The following is a 13,008-nucleotide window of genomic DNA, read 5'->3' as shown; positions in this document are numbered from 1 at the left end:
CCGTTAGATGCATTGCTTCGCCCTGTCCTCACTGTCGGAATGACTAACAAGCATGAAACAACACCATGGTGTCTTTCTGCAGAAATGTGCGTATGTGTTTAGCACGCATCAAACATCACTGCTCACCTTCTTTGCGTTGGTCAGGACAAGGTTCTTAGCAGACGTCTTCTGCTTGAATGTCTGTAAAAGTAAATCAGATAAAGACATCCATTAAAACTGGGAAGGCATCCGTGTCATTTTACATTTTAAGTAGTAATTACAGCATCAAAATCATTTTAACCACATTAACCATATTTTATACTTTGGCTGTTAATAAATAGCAGATATACAAGCTCATATCGCATCACTTCGTGCCGTGCTATGAGCTTGTAGATCTGCAATTTTTGTATATATTCTATCAAATCATGAATATTTGTGAACAAATATTAAAGCAAACATTTTTAACTGAAATATTTGCTTCTGTGGGTCCCTGGATCACAATATTTAGAGATGGGGATTTGCGGCCAAATACATATCATTTTGGTGGTCCTTGAAATGAGAAGGTTGGAGAAGAACCATTGAAAAAGCAACATAGGTTTTTCGGAAAACTTAATCAGCTAAAGTGTTAACTGGGTGCTAATCCTTTCTTAATAAGGTGTTGAATCAGATATTTAATCAGGTGTTAATCAAAAGCGAATCACTTATCAATCAGCTGTTAATCAGGTGATAATCAGAGTCTCTGTCGGGTGGAATGCTGTCCAAATACATTTTGGATTCAAATTTAAAAATAGAAAAAGTAGCAGATCTACAAGCTCATAACGCATAATAATGTACAGGGGAAAAAAACGGAAAAAGTACAAATATAAAGATAAGCGGTTTCTTCCCGACAATTCATCCGACGTTAACGCGGAGGTATAATTCCTGACCTTGGGGATCTCCTTCTTGGCGATGGCCAGCCAGACTTTGCGTCGCCGGGCGTTCAGCTGCTCGATGGTCAGGTGCTTCTTCTTGACGACGGGCAGAGGTGCATCGTGGGAGAACTTGGCGTAGATCTTGGTGATGTAGGGACGCCCCTCCTCCAGGAAGTCCCCCTCCCCCCTCTTCTTCTTCTTCTTCACCTTCTTCAGCTTGGCTGAACAGACACAGGAGGAATGACTTTATTTAAATCACATGAAATATGAGTAGGCAAGTTTAGGCCGGAGAGGCTTATTGTCGGTGTCAGTCAGAGCGCGCACATTTGTTGACTTGATTCTGAAGAAGGCCTAAAGGGCTACAAACACTGCATATGGAGCGGGAGTGTGCAACTTATTCCCTCCTATTTTAGGAGTGCGCAACACCTACCATCAGCTCCCAGTACTCACAGTTATGAATATAAATAAATTACTTTTATTAACTTTAAAGGGGAATTCTCTAATCTGGATTAACCATTTTCTTACCTTGATCTGATAAGGCACGGTAAATTATTATATCCAATAACGAACGAGAAAATTACATACCGGTAACTCCACACAGAGCGCACTGCAGCTCCGCCCATACGCGGCGGGTGAATCGCTAAATCGCTTATTTCGATCGCTAGACAATTATTATGTATTTGTTTACATCTGTGCCACATGATGTGTGAAATGCCTTCACAGACTTTCGTCACAAATGCTCCTAATGCGTGAGGACATGACGCAAATATAAATCTGTGAAGTTGTCCCGTATCTGTTCCCTTACCTTTAAACTTCTTCTCATCTTTGATCTTCTTCTTCTTGTTCCCCAGCAGATGGCGCTGTTGTTCATAGAAGGGGTCATGGGTGGAGAGCAGTCCAGTGCTGTAGTACTGATACTGATGGAGCTGATACAAAGAGAGCACAGTTCTGTGTTAGTGTGTCCACACGTGCATGCGTGCATGTGTGTGTGCGTGCGTGCATGTGTGCGTGCGTGCATGTGCGTGCATGCGTGCGTGCGTGCACACCTCGTGCTCAGTGTGGAACTTGCTCTGGTGCAGCCTGGTGTAGCGATGCAGTCTCAACATGTCCTGCAGCTCCTCTCTGGACACACACATGTCTGAGTCTGAGGAGTCCGAGGAGTCTGAATCTGTGGTGTCATCACTCAGCAGGATACTCTACAGGGAGGGGGGGGGGGGGAGAGAGAGAGAGAGAGAGAGAGAGAGAGAGAGAGAGAGAGAGAGAAAGAGAGAGAGAGAGAGAGATTGTATAAAGCAGTGGTTCTCAACCTGAAAAGGTTCTATCACTTTCAGTTCTCTCAGAATTTCCCTAGCGTCACTATTCTGGGGGCTAAAGCCTTAACCACACCAGAGGGTCGCCGACTCGCCATGCAACTCCTTGCAACTACTTGCAACCATTATTCCCAATGGCAGTTGCAAGGAGTTGCATTGGTGTGGTTTGTTTTGTTGCAAGGAGTTGCAGCTGGTGTGGTTTGGGCCTAACATTTAGAAAGTAGCAGATCTAAAAGCTCACAAACGCGTCACATTGCAATGTGTTGTGAGCCTGTAGATCATGTCACATTGCAATGTGTCGTGAGCTTGTAGATCCTGGCAGAGGTCCATCTGGTCGGATAGAAAAGCAGCGATAACAAGACACCAGAACTGGGAATCACCTTGAGCCATCTCCTGTTCTTCTTCAGTTTGGAGAAGTTGTAGAGACTGGCCTTGTCTGCTTTCTGGTCTGTGGAGGAAAAGCACATGAATGCAATGACTCACATGAAATACATGAATGTAATGACTCACAATGATCATTCTGGGAGATTATATTTAGTTGTTTCCTGGCAGAAACCTCTTATCTCCATATTTTAACTTTAAGTTAAAAAGTTAACAAGTTAACAAGTCTGAAACGCGTCCCAAAGCGACGTGTTTTGAACGTGTCAATCTGATACTTTTGGTACTTTCAAATTCAAATACTGAAAAGTAACAGTTTTGGACATGTGAGGTTTCCACCCGACATAGATGATTTTCTAGATGAATTAAATAATGCATTTGCCAATAGAGTAGAGAGAAACTGTGCAGCTATCTGACCTTTGACCTGTAGCAGAACGCCATTCAGGGGTTTCCCCTCCACTAGCCCCTCCTCCTCCTCCTCCTCCTCCTGCTCGCATGGCTCCTCCTTCACAGTCAACGCCGCAAGTTGATTGGTGGAGTCCAAGGATAGGCCTGCCACCAGTGCACCATCATCACTGTCATCACTGTCTTCACTAGAAAGTGAAGAAAAAACCGTGCCAACACACACGTTAAATGCCATTAACAATAAAGAGACAATATGGCGCAATGAGGGACAATATGACGATGATCATTGTCAATGGCGTTTTTAAAACAAACATTGAACTAAAAACAAACATTAAACCTGTATATAGGAGGGGCTAGCGCCCCTCAAAAATAAAACGGGGGGTGAAGAATGAGATGTTTCTGTTTTAATGCATTTATACATAAAAATGTATTTAATCTGAATTTCTTATTTGTCAATTGTCAGTATTTGTGGCCCGTGCACTCATATGTTTGTACCAACATGTCTCCGTTAGGCCTGATAGCTATTGTTTTTATTATAGCTTGTCTGTTATGGTTCAGCTTGTCCTTGATGGTGTTTAAGAATTTTATATGTTGTTGAAAGTTGTACAGACATACAGGGTTGCTTATGAGTGAATGGAATCTGAAATAGTGACAGAAATACAAGATGGGTGTGAACAATTAGAGGTCCTAGTGTAGGTAACAGGCCAGTAATGTAACTTTAGCACACTGAACCACATACTAAAGGGATTACAGACATATGCAAGTAGGGAACAGACTGCAAGTCATGTTTCAAACGTTAGCTTAAATGGAGCCTCATGAGCTAATGGAATCAGGAAGATAATGTTAGCAATTTAGCATGGTAGCCTAATTAACATACAAAAAACGATCTTTTGGACAGTATATGTATAAATTCTTCATCATACATCTTTACAAATACATTTATATTGTAACCTACTTCTTCAAGAACACATTCTGTAGCTTCTGTTTGTCTGTATGCATGTAAGATGCACAGTATACACAACTTGGGGTCCTCAGAACAACTGAGGGTGCCCATACAGGGGCCTGCACTAAAATATGAGCCAGGTCCTGGAGAATTACAAGGTGCCTGAAAAGCCTGCACACAAAGGGCAAAAATGTAACTATAGGGAATTTTCTACATGAATATTGGGGCATATGTCGCAGTGAAACCGGTTGCTTGGAGACGTCAAGATGAAGGGTCTGTTCACTAGAGTTGATACCAATACCAGTGTCAGACAAGCAGCCGATACTGCCTAAAATGCTGGTGTTGTTTCTGCAATGGCGAGTATACCATTCCGATACCATGTAATTTATCACACAGTGATATGTCATTTAATTGTGATCAATTATTTGGTATTTTGAATACTTCAGTTGCTGTTGCACTAATAGTAATAGTACTTACTCTAGTCTTACTGTACTATTTACATTATTATTTTAACTTGTAGCTGCACTTGAAGAGTTATTAATGGAAATTGTATTGTATTCCTAGATCAGTGGTTCTCTCAAACTGTTTAATTTCAAAGACCCCCATAACTTTGAGAGTTACAGACATATAAGGGTCCATTTGGAACCTCCTCAAGGAACCCTGAGGGTCGCTGCCTGGACCCCACTCTGAGAGCCACTGTAGCTAGATCTTTTATTGTTTGTGTTTTCATTACACACTGGTATCAGATCAGTACTCTGTATCCACCGATACGCAAGTTATGGATATTGGAATCGGTATCGCTTAGTGATGGGAGAATAATTTGCCGATTAATCAATCGGTCCGATTAATCGGTCTGTCTTTAAAGATAAACAAGTCCAAAGTAACAGCTTGAACAGTTCTACAAGCTCACAATATTAAATACAAAAGGTATTAAAGTTAAATCTGACTTGCGTAAGCCTGCAGTGCAGACACCCTGCTATATGTATTTTTCAATTAATTACATCGGATATCGGCCAAAATGTCCCATCGGCACATCCCTAGTATCGGTGCATCTCTATTGTTCAGTGTTCACCAGCTGGCCGATGCCGCTATGAGAAGAACCCACACCGCTTCAACACAATCTATGTATGTGTATAAATGCTTGTACTGGCACTTTCAGTTTAGCTCTTCCTTGAATCATCGAGGACTATACTATACGAATAATGTTGCACCGTGAATTGAATTGAATAATGGCCTTAACTCCTTATGCAAAGTACATACACAGTGGATGCTATGCTTGTTCACGCACCATATATTATCTCATCTCTATGTGTAAATGTATTTGTGGAAAAGAGACCCTTTGGTTGTACGGCTGTACAGCCTGTAAATAAGATATGAGAAACAGCTGTGCTGCATGTGAAAACAAGCTCCTGAAACCCTTTACTTGTGCTTTTTTGTGGTAAAAGCGCACAAACTTTCTTCTTTCCTGCCATGATCTCCTTACGCCCGGAATCCAGTTACCTTTAATTCATACGCTATATTATATACCTGGTTAATATGTCTCTGTTGAAGATGGCAGAGGTCTGGCGCAGGAAACAGTCCAGCCTCAGCGAGCGGTCCAGGCGCTGCAGGTAGAGAGGTTTGGCCAGACCGGAGCTCCCCCCTGTGGCCGCCGTGGCCTCCAGTCTGCCCTGCTGTCCTGACGCCATGCAGGACAGAGACGCCTCCACCCAGCAGGGTGGGACACACTCACTGGAGAGAGACAGACAGGCACAATGAAGGAGGGGAGAAACCAGTGTCATATGAAACGAGTGCTGCTGAGAAGTGGTTTCTGTTGTTGTGTTTATAAGTGATAAACATTGGTGAAAACCAAAAGAACAAAGCTTTTTCAGGAAATGAAGAAAACCTTATATTTTGAAAATGACGCAACACTGCCTCGTCAAAGTTGGTGTTGTGACTTTATATAGTGGGAATTAATTGCATGAGATGGGGAGAGGTGGTGGGGTTATAGTTGCTTTAGCAGACAGTTTGAGGGTCCAATGGAGTTAAGAGGTTTTGTCCAAAGCACTTTTTACTACTTTTCACTGGTTCAATAGTTTTTATCCAACACAACAGACATATTCAACAGACACGTTCAATAGCAGATCTATGCAAAAAATAATCAAAAACCTCAAAAAATTGAGTTAGGTGGTTTGCTCACGACAAATTATTACTTTATGCACATGAATCACTTTTCCAACAGGACATGACCACCTCATCTAGACTGAGTGTCAAAACATTGAGCAGCATGGAGCGTAGGTGTTTGGAAGCGCAACTTTAGTCAGCCTACTCTTTTTACTGTGTTGTGTTATTAGCTGTGCGTTATCGTTTGCAGTTATGAACATAACATTGTCCTCCATGTTTTTTTAAACTAGCATAAAAGTCAGTCAAATATTAGCTTTCCCACTCCTGTCTCTCACCTACCGCCTGTGCCTTCAACCACTCTAACTACTACAACCTAACCTGTCTATCTACTTCAAAAGAGTATCACCCACAGGCACAACACCAGAGGGAGCTCCACTGATCTCATTGCCGCCCAGATTCGGCACAAACATGGGGATTAATTAATTCTACTATTATGCCACGAAAATGTGGAATGCCCTACCTACACTCTCTACACTCCTTCAAAACCGATAAAAGCAACTGGACCTCTGGAACTCTTCTAGCTTGCCCCCCACTGTGTGATCTGTGTGCAGTAGTAGTACCTACCTTCTGAATTACAGTGGTCATTTGTATTTCCAAGACTGTCAGATAATTGAAAGACCTACAGTAGGACAGACAGAGAGAGACATGTCAGCATAAGTCCAGTACTGTACAGTGACTTTAGTCACTAGTAACTTTGTATATTTTGATTATTACAAAACATAGACTTCAACTCTATGTACAGATTTCAGCCATTTGATATAGCAGATCTTCAAGCTTGCGACACATTGTGAGCTTGTAGATCGTCTATTTTCAAATGTTTTTTATACATTTGAAAACTTAATGTGCAATTCTGCATGAGTACTTTTACTTTTGGTACTTTAAGTACATTTTGATGTCAATACTTTTGTACTTTTCCTAGTATCTCTATATTGCAGTATTGATACTTTTGCTTAAGGGGAAAAAGTGTACTTTTTCCACCACAGCACAAGTCAACGGGGCCATGCACAGACATTTTGAGGGGCAGGGGCTCAAGCAAAAAACAGGCAATGACTCACCCCCCACCATAAAAGAGCACCTGTCTGCAATCTGCAACTGGACTTAGTATTGTACAGTAGCTTGCCAAAATATTTTTTTAGTGCGCCCTCTACCCATATTGCCAAGAGAAAACCTCAGACAAGATTTTTCAATCCCTTTCTGGCCAAACATTGCATTTTATACGTGTGATGGGGGGCTAAAAGTGCGTCCACTAAGGAAAGTAGGCTTTCTAATAACACATAATGGTGAGTAGGTAAAACGTTCTTTAGATTTATGCTACAGACGAGAGGCTGGTCTGCATTTATGCAAGCGCCGGAAGTCGACAGTAACATAGCTCTAAATGCAACGGCATTAGAGCTATGGACCAGAGCTACCACTGACATAGCGTGTGATAGTGTGGGTGTTGGTTTGATTGATTGAATACTTTAAACAGTTTGCAAAAAGTACAGAGGTACAGTTATTATACAATAATGCTAAAAGGATAACACAAAGAGCCTGGAAGGATTGTTTCCATTGTGATCCTGTGTATCCAATTCATCTACTCATGACTCAGTAACTACGAAAGAAATCAACCGGTCAGCCATATCAGTGCTATTACACTAATTCTTGAGGTAATTTTCTATCCTAGTCCAAAATCATGAAGGCTAATCTGACCTTTTGGATACACAAATAGGTTGGTGTATTGTGCATGTTTGAGTCGAATTGGATACACAGGACCACAATCCCTCCGCGCTCTTTGTGTTATCCTTTTAGCATTATTGTATAAGTACCTCTGTACTTTTTGTTCATAAAGTATTCAATCAATCAAACCAACACCCACACTATCACATGCTACGTATGTCAGTGGTTCTCAAAGTGGGGTCAGGGTTCCTTGAGGGGATATTCCAACAGTATTGTATTCGCACGCACGCACACACACACACACACACACACACACCTGTGCATACTAATATGGTTGAAAAACTGAGGGAGGCGAGAAGCCGTTCATTAGAGTGTATTTGCCTCTTCTAGCATTTCTTAATCATTGACTGATTTTATACCCAAAACAATAACATTAATAACATTTTAATGAGAATGAGTTAGATTAACTTGATTACTATACAAAGGCCAGTAACTAATGAGTAGAAGCCTACAGACACGTCCTACAATGAACTATAGATTTTTTTATTACAGGTATAGGCTACAGTATAACATAATTGTTTATGTTCCATAATTAAAATAGTGGCTACTGGAGATATCATTCACCAGAAATGAGAACCAACAGACAGACTTACAACCTACATAATAGACTTTTTACAGATATATAATATAAAACAATAAACGGGTTTAGCTGGAGTGATGCAACTTAATAGCAAGTGCAGACACAAACCATTTAAAGGACAACTTTAGTTTTTTCAACCAATGTTCATGTTTTAGGTTATTAGAGAAAGTAAGAATTTGCTGCTTTCTTTCGTTTTAGGGATTTTAGTGGTTTTTGACAGGGGGGCGGGGGCATTCGAGCATGGGGCTAAATATGTATTTTTTTTACAAAGTTTAATAGTGATTTATTTTTATATTATTTACTATAGTCCTACTAGACCCCAATAAATTACATCTGGCCACAAAGCACGAGATCTACTGAATGTGTCAAACTATTGAGCCTATGACACAGTATGGCTTCCCCCCAGTAGGCCTCCTTCACATTCAGTAGATTCAGTATAATCTGCTAGGGACGTCATAGACATAGATCCACTGTTCTTACTGTATATATTTGTCTGTGTGTGTGTGTGTAATAAACTCTAGAATGTATAATGTGAATGTGAATATGTCGTCAATTTGTTTGTTCTACAGAGCAGTTTTGAGGTTTCATTGCGTACAAATTGAAATACTTTCTTTATTTTCCGAATAGTAGTCTCTTTAAGCACCGTGAACTTGGATCAACCATTGCTGTAGAATATTATACAAAAAGACCTTTCAACTCAAAAACAGCCAGCCGCTATGCTGAGAACAATTTATTTACACTTGATACAGTCATCTACGCATGTTTGTGTGTGCTGCATTTTGCTTCCCCGCCCAGGCCACTGGGACAATCATCTTATAGGGCCCCTCCCTCCTACCCCCCTAGGGGTCATCAATGTGTCCATACACAGACAAATGTATCTGTGGCAAGACTTGGCCTTGTCCATGGCAAATTAGACTTCTTTTTTACACACCATTATAATGTTCTTATTTTGATCATTACTGCCAATTACTGAATGTCAGTCTCCAGATGTTCTTCAGAATAGATGGTATGTGTGTGACATCATCATCATCATAACCATAAGTTATGGTGGAGGTAAGGAACTTTCTGGCATTGACAGCCCACACATCCAAACAGAGAGAAGTCCTATCTGACTGCATTGAACAACATTAAACTCACCTTGCCACTCACTTTCATGCATGACACCGATTTACTATAACACTACTGTACGTGTACACACATTAGGAGTCCACTAGGAGTCAGGACAGCGGTTCTCAAACGTTTTATTTTCAAGTAGCCTAACTATTTGTACACTCTGAGAGTTACCGACCAGCAATGGTCATTTAAGGCTATCTATTTGTGTTTGTCTACTGATTTTGTATGTCCATGGCAAATACTTTCTTGGGTTCATCCTTTTAGCGGACCTTGTATTGTACCATACAAACTGTAGTTAAAGTATTCAAAGATATCAGCGGGCCAGCATTTAATTTATACTGTAATTATTTCACTCTCTATTTAGTGTTGTTGGTTCTTGTCACAATCTTAGCCGAAGGTCTCTTGGGTTTCTGATCACTGGCTGCTGTTGCCATGACACCTGACCTGACTTTCCCTTCTTGACTGCAATGAATACAGGTTTTTATATTTTTAATATAGGTTTTTTTTATATGTTATTTTATTTACCACAAAATATACAAAATGTCAATGTACACTGACTCCATCACATTCAGTATGTACGTCAAATGAGGCGTTACAACAATGTATCAACAATGTATCCTATCCATGTGAGCCCTCATCGCCGAAAATAGATCTCCAAGCTCACAACGCAAAACGCGTTGTGAACTTGGAGATCCATTTTCGGCGCGTGATTTACCGTAGTGCCACGGACTGCACGGAGCATAAATTAGGCTTTTTGGTTAGTACTAAACACCACGGGTTGTCACTTGTCAGTCACGGCAGTCATTTAGCGCGGGCTAATGATAGGAGGAGGCAGCAGTTAGCTTAGCTAGCTGGTTAGCTCATGTATAATGACAAACAGACATACTAAGCTAATGCTAACGTTAGCTTAGCTGCTTTCCTCGCTGCAGTGAGTGAGTGGAATAGTGGATCAATGAGAGTGAAGGGTCAAGGTGCTGTAGGCGCGCGTAGGCGCGCGCACACTCGCACACACCATTGTTTACACACAAACAAGACCGCTCACTTTGACTCCTGTCATGACTTATTGCAGAACATTAGCGGTTTAATAGCTAATAGCCTAATACTATCTTGCTCCACTATTTGACATGATCTCCTCAAATATGACATTTATGACCTCTCCACCCGCCACCCCCCCACAAAAAAAATCTACAAATGCACTTTGACCTTTATTTTTCTGCTTGAAGGCCTGAAATATACCTCCTTTTGTATGAAATATATTATACACAAATCCCCCCCCCAAGCCAGCACATACATTAGATTACAGTTACACACACACACACACCATTAGCTAAGCATTCAAATAGGCTCTGTCACTTTAAGCCAGTCACCTCCTGCTACATAGTATCAACAATCTTATATACAAGAATATTTATACAGTAGCAGGTTAACTTGTCAGCCTTCCTTTTGGCCCTTAATGAGGGACACACTTCGTTCCTTATGTTGGGGAATCAGTGACACATCTTAGAAGTTCAAACAGCTCTTATACACACGTACATATACACGCACACCACACACACAGTCTACTAGGTTGTTTTCTGAATACATCAAATCTCTCTGGCCAAAAAATTAAAAACAGCTAGTCTACATAAGCTCATTGTGTGCTTATAGATCTGGTATTTTATCTGGCTAATGTCCCCCCCAGAATTCTGGGGTTGAAGTAGTTAATATTAAATACAGTATACATTTTATATATTACCTTGTGTTTACCTTGCTTACTGCAAGTTGCTAATGCCTAAATTGAAATTGTATACAAAAACAGCATTCAGTCAGTGTCTTATCTTGTCTTTCTTCACTTATTTAATTCATCCTGCATCATTTGTATATTATATTTCAGGTAGCTGGCAGTGGCAACCATAAGCAGTAGGCGATAATAACCCCATATTGGGGGGTTCCAAAAAGGACCCTTTGCAGGTCTTGTAACTGTCAGAGTGTACAAATGTAACCAACCGAATGGACCCGTTTGGATACATTTGTGTACACTCTCAGAGTTATTGGCTCCTTTGAAAGAAAAAAAAAAAAAAAGATTTAAGTCAGTGAGATCAGTCATCCCACTGATATTACAACTGACTGCAGATCAGTATATAGATCCGTGTTGGATACATAGCAGTGGCTGGTGTTACTTCGCTCTACCTACTAGGCCTCGCGTCCTAGCCTGGCTGCTCTCGTACACACCGCATCCTAAAGCCCCGGCGTTCGGTGGATCTAAACTCCTCCACGGCCGGGGCCGTGTTTCCTTCCTATTTCCCCCCCATCCCCAGCGCGTCTTCCCCGGGTCTCTCTCACCTCGGCCAGCCCGTGTCACCCCTCTCCTCTCCTCGCCTCTCGTCTCCTCTCGTCGCCCGCGCCCCGCCGCCGACCAGTCTCGGCCGTCTCCAACGGGTTCTCTCAAAATGGCGACGAGGCACAGAGTCAGCCCGTGTTTGTGCTGTGTAGCTTTGGGTCGACAGGCAGGCGGCGAGGAGAGAGAGGCGGCCACTTTCTGTTGCTGAGAGGTAGAGCAGCGACACGACGCCATGGCGAGGGTACAAGCGAAGGAGCCCAGGGGAGGCGAGTCGACGGCCGAGTACAAGGATCGCTCCTCTAGACCATAATAAGATTGACTTCTAATGTATTTTTTGTTGTCATTATCAATAAAATAAAACTCTCAACCACAATAAAGGTCTATTTCTTTGAAGTTCAAGGAACCATGTAACTCTGAGTTTGAGAGTGTACAGATGGAATCAAATGGACCTTTTCCATTTATATGCTCTCAGTTACCCATTAAGGGACCCCGAGGGTCCCTGGGCCCCACTTTGTGAAATGTCCACAATTTCAGAGAATAAACGATGTTTTTTTTATTTTGTTATTTTTGTTAAATGACTGATGTTTTCGTCCATGTGACCAGTATGCATGCGCGACTGTTTTGGTTGAGTTGTTTGTTGTGATGATGTCGATCCGATCATTCCTATTTCGATTAGTAATGTCTGCCCCTGCCGCGATGACTGAGGGGCGACGTGCTACGTCATCCGAGGGGAAATCCATTTAAGGGATTGTTGTGTCTGATCACAATCCAATGTGATGTTGATTAATTATACACAAATACTGGTACAAACCACACCATTTAAGTATTGCCATTATTATTACTATTATTACTAATTATGTGATTATTATTTATATTATCATCATCATGTTATTAGGCTATTCCAGGTCTCATGGGCATGTTATTTTTAGTAGTAACAAACTTTATTTCAAGAAATCAACCTATTTAATTAGTGTATTACTTTTACTGTCTCTGGTAGCTAAAGCGTTGATTATTTTAAGTTAGATAAAAAATACAATGTTGCTGTTGGCATCAAACAAATTTCAGGACAAGTGATACTTAATAAAATGCTTTATTAAATATGTATTACACCATGATGATAACAGCCATTAGACAATCATAGATATGCAACACTTGGATTGCAAAATAAGAGTATATGAAAAGCCTTTTTT

The 13,008-nt window shown here is 41.1% G+C and overlaps 1 protein-coding gene across 3 annotated transcripts in view; it reads right to left on the bottom strand.

The window, feature by feature from the left end:
* Positions 1-12,020, bottom strand: part of ino80 (INO80 complex ATPase subunit) — a 74,624-nt gene extending 62,604 nt beyond the window's left edge. For 2 of the 3 annotated variants that reach the window (XM_080790505.1, XM_080790507.1), the window contains exons 1-9: positions 11,821-12,020; positions 6,654-6,708; positions 5,454-5,657; positions 2,996-3,171; positions 2,581-2,648; positions 1,937-2,086; positions 1,696-1,816; positions 906-1,111; positions 127-180 (exon numbers count right to left, since the gene is read on the bottom strand). In XM_080790505.1, the coding sequence (XP_080646631.1) occupies positions 127-180; positions 906-1,111; positions 1,696-1,816; positions 1,937-2,086; positions 2,581-2,648; positions 2,996-3,171; positions 5,454-5,614 (936 nt within the window). In that variant the 5' untranslated portion in view covers positions 5,615-5,657; positions 6,654-6,708; positions 11,821-12,020. Of the gene's footprint in view, positions 1-126; positions 181-905; positions 1,112-1,695; positions 1,817-1,936; positions 2,087-2,580; positions 2,649-2,995; positions 3,172-5,453; positions 5,658-6,653; positions 6,709-11,671; positions 11,764-11,820 lie in introns of those variants that run through there. The other variant, XM_080790506.1, reaches the window with a different exon arrangement.
* Positions 12,021-13,008: the final 988 nt, after the last annotated feature.

Source organism: Protomyctophum bolini (assembly GCF_963924005.1).
Source record: "Protomyctophum bolini genome assembly, chromosome: 19".
Taxonomy (NCBI): Eukaryota; Metazoa; Chordata; class Actinopteri; order Myctophiformes; family Myctophidae; genus Protomyctophum; species Protomyctophum bolini.
Note: the sequence above shows the minus strand (reverse complement) of the source record. Positions and strands in the feature narration are given on the sequence as shown.